Source organism: Epinephelus moara, chromosome 5 (genome assembly GCF_006386435.1).
Source record: "Epinephelus moara isolate mb chromosome 5, YSFRI_EMoa_1.0, whole genome shotgun sequence".
NCBI classification, from domain to species: Eukaryota; Metazoa; Chordata; class Actinopteri; order Perciformes; family Serranidae; genus Epinephelus; species Epinephelus moara.
In genome coordinates this window covers 22,241,608-22,253,664 of record NC_065510.1, presented here as the reverse complement: position 1 = coordinate 22,253,664, position 12,057 = coordinate 22,241,608, and the positions used below count along the sequence as shown (strand labels likewise).

The 12,057-nt window shown below is 40.4% G+C and overlaps 2 protein-coding genes across 2 annotated transcripts in view; both read right to left on the bottom strand.

The window, feature by feature from the left end:
• LOC126390617 (FRAS1-related extracellular matrix protein 2-like) overlaps positions 1 to 12,057 on the bottom strand; it is a 372,466-nt gene that overhangs the window by 93,452 nt on the left and 266,957 nt on the right. The window lies entirely within an intron of this gene.
• Positions 3,708 to 12,057, bottom strand: part of ednraa (endothelin receptor type Aa) — a 15,878-nt gene continuing 7,528 nt past the window's right edge. The window contains exons 5-8 of the mRNA XM_050045014.1: positions 9,968 to 10,120; positions 9,577 to 9,710; positions 9,282 to 9,390; positions 3,708 to 7,096 (exon numbers count right to left, since the gene is read on the bottom strand). Of these exons, the coding sequence (XP_049900971.1) occupies positions 6,959 to 7,096; positions 9,282 to 9,390; positions 9,577 to 9,710; positions 9,968 to 10,120 (534 nt within the window). The 3' untranslated portion in view covers positions 3,708 to 6,958. The remainder of the gene's footprint in view (positions 7,097 to 9,281; positions 9,391 to 9,576; positions 9,711 to 9,967; positions 10,121 to 12,057) is intronic.

The following is a 12,057-nucleotide window of genomic DNA, read 5'->3' as shown; positions in this document are numbered from 1 at the left end:
TCACATGAATGCAGAAATCCATTAGCAATTTGTCCTGTTTTTGTTTATGGTTATCCTATATTTTTTGTTCAATCTAAATCCTGCCTTAACAAAGTAGTTGCCTATCCGAACCTCTTTCTTACCTTTTGCTCTTGTATGCATTTGTACGTGCACAGGCTTGAGTGTACTTGTGTCTGTGTGTCTTCCTGTAAAATGAGGGGAGGCAGAACTTTCCTTTCTGTTGCCTCCATGTCTCCACTGCCCCACAGTCACAGAAATCACTGGTTGTAGCAGGACAGATTGTTCATGAATTTTGAATCGCTCCTTTTGGCTTTTATGAATTAGAAATAGTCTTTGCCACAAGTCGTGCGAGCGAGTGCCATGGTGGATAGCTTGGAGGGATTGCCATGCAAAGTGGCAAACAGGGTACAGCCATGTAAGGGCAGGGTAGATAAACATATGCTGTGTTTGATCAGACCCAAAACATATTTTAGCATAAAGGATGTGGCGTCCATTATGTCTCGTTGAATCGTAGCCATAACTGTAGGGTGAAGTGCGTCGTACAGTATGCGCCTTGCAGGAAACACACAGACGGGATAAGCAGAATGGATAGGTCTGAGGAATAATAATAATCAATGCACAACAAAGGAGGAGACGCACTGTCTGATTCCTGCGATATAATGTATCAGCCAAAGTGCACCTCCTTTGTCAGAGGAATACACAAGTCTGCAATTGTTCAACAATTACTTATTTATCTTAATACGTCTGCCATAGGCCTTTGTGTCAGGAAATGTTCAGGCTCACTGAGGGTGTTCACTTCAGTTCATCTGTTCCTGAACAACAACATAAGTGAAGTAGGGTGACGTCAAAGAAGCTCATACAACATGAACAGCAGTTATTTAAAAACAAGTGTTGTAGCTCTGAGTCTCTTAAAGGATATCCAAAGCCTGATGTATCTTATTCCTCTGTGCCATAGACCTCCATTGTTGTCCAGAACTTATTAAATATACATCAACGAGCCACACATTCCCACATTACTATAAACACTGTAATGTAAGGCAGCAGCTTATTTCGAGTCAGTACAACATGTACTGTCCTGCTGCCGCAAATAACCACCAGGACGCCAAATCCAGGGCTGAAAACAGTCCCCAACATTGTTTACTTCTGTTTGACTCATGTTCACAGGATATTATTAAGCCTTTAGAAACTATATATCTGTGACCTCTCAGGTTTTGGTATTTTTGTGGGGTTTGTTGACAATAACAAAATTTTAGGATATCGGCAGGCTCATGGCCGGATTAAGCTGCTTGGAGGCCCCAGGGCAAATAGGAGCTGCTGGACCCTCTGCTTGCTTTCACTGTTTGTTGCTCAGTTTTTTTTCCTGTCTGCAGTGTGTGGATCTGAAGGCTTGATGTGCCCCATGCAGAAAGACCAGTTGAAATCCCCTATTCTCTCACATGGTTTTAGCTTTATAGCTTTTGTTGTCTTACCTATTGCAATACAACACCTATACTGCTTACTCCTATTCATTCATTTTCTACACTACTGATATTACAGTTTCCCTCTGATTAATTTGTTGCAACAGGCTGGTTATGACAGTATAGGCATAAACAAAGGTCTTTAAATCAGACTTTCACACACAGACATTCTTTAACACTCAAGAGCAGGTCCTTATCACGTCAGTTAATATTGTGCTTCTGTGCTGCATAATTCCACACAAGGTTTCAGTTAATTTAGCACAAACCAATCGACATAGAGTAAATCTGGAGCTTTTGGGGCCCCTGGAGTGCTGGGGCCATTATGGGTCATTATGTTTAGGAAGATGGATTCCTTGATAATGGATTTTATATGGAATTGAGCAATTCTGAGACAGATTTCACTTCCTCCGATACCAGGAATCAGAATACTCACTGTATCTGTTTCATTTTTGATTAATTAGTTAACTTTTTTCAATTATTTTGATGCAATTAAAATGGATTCGGTAATTATGGGCTGTGTGGTTTTGTGGCAAGCAAGTAAGTGTTTCTGTAAATTAAATAAGATGCTGTAATTCTCTTGTAATTCTTTAATTTGAAACAATAGAGAACACTGCTTTCATGATATCCAGTCTGTATTACAAACACAAGAATGACTGAAAATGATATGTTGTGTTTAAAGATTGAATTAAATACAGACATTTGAAGTTAAGTTCACAAAAAAGGAAAAGAAAAACATGTTTTTAAGAATGATTGAGAGCAGATTGACTTGTATTGTAAGAATGAAGAAAGAAAGAATGAAGTGAAAGTCTGAATTAGCAGTCAGATCCTCCCATAGGTGACACAGGCGGCTGCAAAAAATGGTTTAAAAATCAAATATAAGGGGAAAATGGTTGGTCTGTAGGGAAACCAACCTTTAGTCCATCTAGTTCATCAGTGAGTGGTCTTCACAGTCAGAACATGCTGCAGCATTTATGGTTATGGCGGAGTGGAGTGTATTTGAGAAGCATTAGTTTATCATATTAATATATAGTATAGTAATAGTTTGTTATTTATTGTTGTTTGTTAGCTAAGTTGTTGTACTTGTTTGTAATGAATGCAATAAATCTAAAAGATAATAATAATCAGATAATAAGTGCAGGGTGTTTGGGGGCGTCTTTGTCATGAGCATTGACTGGTCTTTAACATATTTGCTGAATCACCAACCACATGTGAATAAGCTCTGCATGGAGAGGCACTTTGGACCTTTGAGATCCTTTATTATTTGTTTTTGAGCTTTATTCAATTCACCGCTGGCAAGAAACAAGGTTCCCACCAAATTCCACAGAGCTAAAACCGCTCCACTTCGCTCTCCCTTTCACTTTCTCTCACACTCTCTGATTCTCCCTCTCTCACTTCCCAGGAAAGCATGAATATGTTCCAATATGTGTCACAGTAAATATAAATTATTTTTAATTCTCTGATACGTTAAACCTTAAAAAAAAAGCTGTGGTGCAACCAAAGTTTTGAGCAATTCTGTATTTCTTCAGGGTTACTGGAACCTGTCTGTGGCATGATTTCTTATGAGGATTATGGAGCAGTTTCATAAAGTTTATGACCTGGCTGAGACTTATCACCAACCCAGTGAAATAAATAACAGACCAACATCCGATAAAGCCGCGACTGCTGCAGTGCTCTGTTGGTCTTGGGTGTTTTTCAACTTTGCGTATGGAATCACACTGCTCTGGTAACTGTCTATTTTTGAGAGGTATAGAGGGCGTAATCCTGTGTTAATGAGACTTTTGGTAGACGCTGAATTGTGGGAAGTTGTCACAGACTCAGTCGGGATACAACTAGTGCTTTATTTAATGGGAAAAAAAGGCTTGTGACATTAAAGTTTTCAGCAAATTCTTATTATATACAACCATTATGACAATGTTTACATGAGAATTATATACAATCCTGCCATGTCAGAGCTAATATATGACTAAAGCACAGATAAGTAACGGTCAAACTTTGCTTTCCTTTATCCTCTTTTGGCAACACAGATGAGAAGTGAGTTTTGTGTATCAGATTCCCACCATCCGAGCTGTTCACATCCTCTCCGCTGACATTAGCAACCCTAAGGGCTCAGTTGCCAAGCAGGTCACAGTGTGCTTCAAATCACTCCCAGACGCCTCTTTCTCACAGACGCAGATGAAAAACAGAAGGGGCCCCCTTGGACTTCCCGGAGAAACCAATATTAGCACGATAGTGAAATAAACCTTCTTACAGTGGAGATGGAAATTGATTTATTGGTTTAAGCAGCAGCAGCATCAACGACAACAAACAGTATATGGATTCCATTATGAATTGCTCTGATGGATAGTGGTAAAGTAAAACTGTACAGATATCAGCCTGTTGTTCTGTACACAAGTGTGCAAAACACTCCAACTAAAGAAGTGCAAGTAATTATACACACAGCACACACACGCACACACACATACATGCTACCAAACAGTCACACACACACAGGTTTACATCTATTCACATATAAAATAGTATAAGGCGGTGTAGTTTTTGGTAGCTGAATATGATTTTAACAGAGAAAGAATAGTCTGACATTTTGAGAAATGGACTCATTCACGTTCTTGGCGAGAGTTAGATGAGAAAATTGACACCATTCTCTTGTTTGCTTGATAAATGTACAGCCAGCAGCCAGTTAGCTTATCTTAGCTTAAAGACTGAAACAGGGGGCAGCAGCTTGGCTCTGTCTGAAGGCAACACAATCTACCTGTCAGCAGCTCTAAAGCTCATTAATTTACATGTTATCTATCTAGTTTGTTTTTTTAGCTACAGTCATTTCCACAGCCTGTTAGCTGTTCGTAGGGTCGCAAACTGTGCTGTAAAATATTGAGAACTGAAAGACGCATTTTGTATTGAACTGATACGAGATATATTCAGCAGGTGGAAATATTGTCATTACATTGATTTTGTTGTTTTAGGTAGTGGTACTAAGTCTCTTCACTGAGAAAAACACATCCTCAAACCAGGTCTGAAACAACTCCTACAACCAACAGCACAATGTGAAGCATGTGGAGATAAACCCTACCTCGGCTGCAGGGGATGGCTGGAGCTCTGCAATGGCTAAACAACCCAAACTGGATTTTAATCGTGGACAGCTGCCGGCTACAAACGACAAAGAGCTAATGAACTTTGTAACTGGATATGCAGTGGATGAAATGTTGGCTATCTCCACAACTGACTCAGACAAATCATTGGAGAAGAAAATCGCAGGCAACGAAAGATCCTCAGATAAAAAAAATCTTTTGAAAGCTTTCTAGACTTAGCTGGACTTTACCCTGATATTTACAAAGGCACACATGCTAAGTCTGAATTTTGAGGAGAAAGGATTTTGTGGGATGTGAGAGAAAGGTAATATAGAGTCCAGCACTGGCTGCCACTCATGAGTGACAGCATTACCACGATACACCTGACATTGGCACGACAATTAAAAAATGCCAACTATAAGCACAGTGAGCCGGGCAAAAAAGAAAAAGCTACAGAACTATCATTCTTTATCACCATTTCAGGATGCTGGCAACCCTAGCTGCTGGCTAACAAGCAAAACCTAAAAATTGTTACTCTAGCATTTTGGTTTTGTGGTGGATGACATGTTGCCTCCATGACTCTCTATCTTTCAGATCGATCATTGGGGAAAAAATCAAAGGCAACACAAGAACCCCAGATAAAAAAAATCTTTTGAAAGCTATCTAGCCTTAGCTGCACTTTGCCCTGACATTTACACACGTGCGCATGCCAAGTCTGAATTTTGAGGAGAAAGGATGATACTACCAATTTAGTGGAGTGTAACAGAAACGTAATATAACAAGTCTTTACGATGGGCAGACACTAATAAGTTAAGTAATAATACTACTTTTGTAAAGAGAGTCCAACACTGGCTGCCACTCATGAGTGACAGCATTACTATGATATGCCTGACAGCAACGCAACATGTGAAAAATGTCAGCCTATGAGCATCGTGAGCAGGGAAAACCTAAAAACTGTCACTCTAGCACTTTGATACAGATTAAACTAACTTTAAAGAGCATGTTAATTAGAGAGCTTTAAAAGTGCTAGCAGGAGGATCTTGTCATCTTCAGACTGAGCCAGGCTGGCTGTTTCAACCGTTTCCAGCCTTCACTCTAAACCAAGCTAACAATCTATGGCTGTATCCAAATATTCATTGTGCGTATATTTATTGTGGTGTCAGTTTGCTCATCTAATTCTCAGCAAGAAAGCCAATCAGGGTGTTTTCCAATATGTTAAACTACTCCTTCAATATTTGGAGCTTTTATCACCGCCATTAAAAACTCATTTGCCTATGTCATTACACAAGTAATGTTGTCTGAATAAAATACTTATTATAACTGCAATATAACACTTTATAAAAGTGGACACTATAGGCCTACATACTGAATAAATTCCACTGGTTATACAAGTTGATTATATCTGTTGAAATTCACAGTGTTTAAAAAAAATCAAATTCACATCCATTTTGGTGACCTACCGTAATGCATTACCTCATATTTATCATTTGTTTGACATGTATGTAAATACAGAGTTGTACCTTATCGGCTTTAAAACCTACAACACTGTACTTGGTTTTGTGCCAGTGTATTTTGGCTTATTCTGGCACTGTACGTGATTCTGTTATGAAATCTGTCATTTCTGGATTACTAACCAGAAGTTTGGCAGTATGTGGATCATGATTACCTTAAGCAGACCTTAAGCTTTTTTTTAAATTTAGGATGCATTTTTTTTGTTTAAACACATTTTCCCTCTTTTCCTACTAAATTAGAAAAAGAAAAAACTCCAAAACATTCTTCTTATTATACCACAAAGTAGCTTAATGAATAATGAGTGTGAGTAAAATACACTGTGCAACCACCCGCATGTTTAATGGAGAATGAATTGTTGTCTGCAGTCAGTAACATGCTTTCCTGTTTTCCACCGTCAATGAGCAGCAAACTCCTGGGGACGGCACATCTCATCTCCCATCATTCCCTCTGACAGCGAGCAGTCTGCTTTTTCCTTCCTGCAGCTTCGTGCATCCTTCCCAGTAGTGCTGCCCTTTACAGGAATAGCACGCTCTGCTACTTATTGAGAGTAATTTATAGTCACCGCTCAGCTGCATCCTGTAGAAAAGAGTCCTCCTCCTCCTCATCTCTCCCTCCCCCTTCTTCTCTCACGCTACAGCGTCACTGTCTGTGGGTGTGGGAATACAAGGAGTTTGTCCTTGGAAGTTTAGCCCGCTGAGAGGCTTGGTAAACTTCAGAGCGTTGTGCGCCAAATCCATTGTTTGTTCCTTTTATCTCCAGTTCCTGATCCATCCCTGCCAGGCTCATTTGTTGCTTCAGTGGTCCTAAGGATGTGCATATTGTCTGAAGTACTTTTTGATGTATATATTTTAGGATGAGCGTTGGTTGTATTTTAAAAGCTGCTGGGTATATGGGAGAGTTTGAAAATAGTCCTCAGGTGAGAGATCAGTCGCTGTCTTTCCTCATGCTGCGATCAGTGTGGACGTTGTTGGGCTCGGGGCTCTTACACTGGATACTGGTACCATTCATGGGTCCGATGCTGCTCAGCTGGTTTTCAGAGTAACACCAGCAGCACAAACACGACTTGAAGAACATATGAAGAAGGAGAGAACATTTTAGAGGAACAATATTGGGAAATACACTTAGAGAGGGTTAGATGGAAAGATTGATATCTGTGTCATATTTCTCAGTTTAATGTGAAGCTGGAGCCAGGAGATGGTGCTTAGCATAAAGACTGAAATCAGGGGGAAACTGCTCGCTTAGCTGTGTCTTTAGTACTTCTAAAACTGACTAATTAAAATATTAGATGTCATTTGTTAATTCAATACAAAAGCTGAAGCCAACATGTAAAATTCCGCTTCTATACAGAGATATTTCTGGATCAAGAGCAGTGACTTCCAGTCTTTATGCAAAACTAAAGCCTCATTTCCACACAGTTTTGTTTTGTTTTGCTGACGTGGGAGTTAGCATTGCCCAGGAGACCTGGATACAGAATTAGACCCACGACACTGTTCATTCCTATGAAAGTTGCTCATTGGTGCATGAAGCCAGAAACATTCAACTGCCTCATATACAATTACCAAGATGATCAACACAGCTTCAGTATTTGGGCCCATATCGCAAATGCACAAGAGACTTCCGCTGGCCAAGATGGCTACCTCTGGTTTAGTGCTCCACTAACTTAAGTTGGGATAAAAGGATATATATATATATATATATATAGCTCTTCAAATGTTTTCGGACTGAATGGATCAAATTCTGATAGTGAAACGAATCATTTCAAGGCAGAACAGTCTCACTCACAGTCCTTGAAATCCGGCACTTGGGTAATGACTTGCAACGTCAGAGACTGATGAAAAAGCCATCTTTAAATGTCGGCATTATATGTGTCCGGTCACCATTATAGTTAAATTGCGCTTGGCGGCATCAGGGGGAAGTGCAGTGGGACACAAACGAAAGTTAAGGCGACGAAAGTCCGAGTAGGGCAGATGGGAGGGGTGGTAGATGGGTACAAGAAGCACAGACTTTCACTCAGGAGAGCTGTGTTCGCATACCGTAAGGTTATCAAGCCAAACCCTCTTCTTTTTTCCTAAACCCAACCGTGTGCGTTAGTTGTTGAAGACAACAAAAACGTCAATTCGCAGTGTTTTACTGATGTAGTGCGTTTATTTTGAAAGAGACTTAATGTAAACTTTAAATTTCCTGTGAAAACGGTGTATTTTGAAAGAGGACAATGCATGTAACAGGCAGAGCTTGACACAGCGTCCCAGAACGTCAACATCCAACACACCCAGGGTACCTTTCACGTCGTATCTGGATGTGGAAAGTCCATGACCAAACGTTGTTAAATGTTGAGGTCGAAGTGAGAATGTGTTGTTAGAGGGGGCTTGAAACGCTCAAAGAAATGTATCCACTGATTTACAGACATCTCTTTGTGAATATAAGTCTATAGGAAAAGTATTTCTGGGCCCAGTTGCATCATGTGATGGACTCGGGAGTTGTAATGCCACCTTTTGGCCTCTATGAAAATCAGCTTCAATTCCCAGTGCACTTCCTGGGGTCCTGAGCAAAGCATGCCATCAAACTTTTTACTAACAAAAATCATAAATATTGCTGTATTACATTTATCAGTCTGTTAGCTAATTTGTTTTTATGCTAACTTCCTGTGGCACAGTGCATATGCTCTGCTCTGAATCAGTAGACCACTGGTTGACTCACATATGTACACAGAGCTATGTGGAAACGAGACATAAGCTAACCAGCTTATGGTTGTAGCTTGATATTTACTGTTAGCAACAAATATGAGTTCTACTCTAGATCCAGATCTTCACATCTAACTCTCATCAACAAACCAAATAAATGTGTTTCCCCAAATGTTGAACTGTTCCTTTAACACAGCAATATTTACAAAGGATTTTTTTCTATACGTGCAGTCACTCTCTCATTTGCTCTCCCACCACCCTCCCTTAATCCTTTAACGTGCAAACTTGAGTCATGGTTTATCTCCAGCCCAGGTCCGTTTGACAGACATTTGCAGCGTGTGACCTCAGCCCTACAAAGTGAGTACATAAATCACCGGGCTGCTTTTACATGTTGCTCATGGAATGTCATCACCATCACAGGCTCTGTTGTGTCACGGACAAAAAGCCTGAGTTCACTGTTTGCTTTACCGGCCAGACTGAATCTGAAGTGTGTGCGTGAGAGAAAAAGATAAAGTGTGAGCGTGTTACATTCATTAACATCCATGTGCTGTAGGGGAGTACCATACCTTGAAGCAGTTTTTAAACTTCTTGCTGACAAAGTAGAGGATAATGGGGTTTATGCAGGAGTTGATTGTTACAAGGTTGATACTGAGGTGATCCAGGACCAACAGGAAACTGAAAATAGAAGAATCTGATTTTAATTATTCTTATAGAGCACCACAGAGCCTATTTAAATCCTTTTTTGGCATAGCATTGAATGTTAAACACTTCTGGCAGGATCTGCCTTGTTTCAGGTTTCAGTGCCATGTCGTGTACATGTGCATACTCTGTTTAAGAGGGTTTATTCTTCCAGTGACTCACTTGAACAGCTCACAGCGCTTTCTATCTTTTGGCCTGTAAAGCATCATCTTCAGGATCCTGCTGAGGTGCAGTGGAAACCAGCACAGGGCGAAGATGAGGACGAGACAGAACACGGCTTTGGCCACCTCCCTCCTCTGCAGAGAGATACAACAGATTTCATTCCACTGTTAGAGAGGAGATGACGAAGTTTGTGTAATGGAGGATTAGAGGTTAAAACCATGGAATAAACAGTGCTGACTGAGCCACTGTGGAGTCATCTCACTCCATGAAAACGTTGCGCTACATGATGAAGCCACATCACAAATGTTCATGTGCTTGTAGTGAAATAAACCTGACATTATGTAGGTTTATTAAAGTTAGGGGCTTGTTACTGTATTAATATTTGTCCCACCTGTTTGAGGTGCTCACTGAGGGCAATGCGAAGGCTGCCGTTCCTGTGGTTGAGCATCTCGCAGGTCATCAGAGTGTAGAACACAGCGGTGCAGAGCAGCGGTACACAAAAGTAGAAGCCAAACAGCCACCAGTCCTTTGCTTTCGTATAGAACTGCAGCAAACAAACGTGAGACAGTAATGCACATTTAAACTAAAATAAATGCATGAATTACGGTGTGAACCTGTATGTAAAAAAGAAGGGTTGTAGTTTTTCAAGTCACAATTGATCTCTCCCACACACTTCCTCTGACCTGCCCCTTTTTACGGATGAATCTAAGACTTCCTGGGACAAAATACAACTTTCTGTTCATTTTTCTGTCACTGTCCATGTTCCACCAATCGCTCCTGTTGGACCTCCATCTATCTGTAGAGGGAGGATCTCCCTTTAACTTTGGACAACTGTTTTTGATGTGGGTTTTTAAAGTCCAAACGAAACATCATGTGTGATATTGTATTGTACTATAGAGGTAAAGCTGAAATTACTTTTCCCTGCGTGGTACGACCCAAGTAATAGGGATCTGTGCTTGTGTAACTGAACCTTATCCAGACTACCCCTGTTTTCTGAGCCATCGCAGTCCATGTGAGTGCTACACACGTGTGCATCTGGCTCTCTGCGGTTCTTAAAAAAAATTGTAAGTATGTTCTGTAGAAATATCACAATTTCACAACCCTACAAACTTTTACTGGATCTAATAATTTCATTTCCATGACAGCAAAAAACTTTAAGTTTGCTGATGCACTCCAAACTTTGGCCTTGTTAAGAATATATTTTAAACAAGAAAATATGCTATTTCATTGTTAATAAATAATGCTGTTGAGAAGCTTATTTTGCTCAGACCTCAGCATTGTATTGCTGATATCCGAGAGAGGGATTACTCCAATTTTGTACATATGGAATAGATACGCACATGTGGCTCAGCTTGAGGCCCCAGATTTCAGGTCTCAGTAATTGCACTTGGCCTGCAATCAATTATGTGCTCCAAGGATGTGAAAAGGGCCACAATCACTGAGAGAGGGTAAGTAGACCAGGTTTATTTTTTAAAGCAATACTACACCAAAAATTACATACTGAAATGGCTAGAAAGGGGAATTTGGATGGAGTACATCTTAAAGGTCCAGTGTATAGGATTAAGAGTAAAACGGAATTTGACTAAAATCATTGTGTTTTCGTTAGCTTAGAATGAGCCATTTATATCTACACAGGAGCGGGTCCTCATCAACAAAGTCCGCCATGTTGCACCAACATGTTTCTACAGTAGCCCAGAACAGACAAACCAAATGCTGGCTCCAGATAAGGCCATCGCGTTTTTGTGTTTTCGCGTCAGTCACTGTAGTTAGTGGCCCCGTGTTGTATTAGATTATGGTGTTTAAAGGTCAAGGTCACAGTGACCTCACAAACATGTTTTTGGCCATAACTCAAAAATTCATACACGAATTATGACAAAATTTTACCCAAATGTCTAATAGAACAAAAAAATGAAGTGATGGCATTTTATATACGCAAGGTCACAGGTCAGATTCACTGTGACATCATAATATTCTGCAAAAACAGTTTCTTGGCCATTACTAAACACAATAATTCAGGAGCAGGAGGTCAGATACTGAATTGGTGACTCTAGACTCTACACTTTTAGAATATGTTGCTTCTTTGCAGCAACATCCATATGTTAAGCATCGTCTACTGTCATAGCTACATGTGAGTCTGGACAGAGATAGTCTCGTCCCCAGACAATCAGAGATCTCCGCCTCCTGATAGTCTGGGGACACTCCTTTCTAAAGTGTGTTTAACACACCGGCGAAAACGGCCGGCAACAAAGGACACGCCTTCTCGGAAATGTGCGCTCCTCATTTTCTCGTCCGCAAGGAAACAAACACACAGAGAGCTTGAAAATGGATGCCGAGAGATTAAACTCCGTTTTATCAAACGTGTGCTCATCCGTGAAGAAAATATTTTTTCCAGCGGATGTCTTAGTTACAACATGATTGAGCTAACTGGAGTAGTTTCATGTCGTATCCGACAATGGGAGGCTTTTAACAGATGATGTCCTG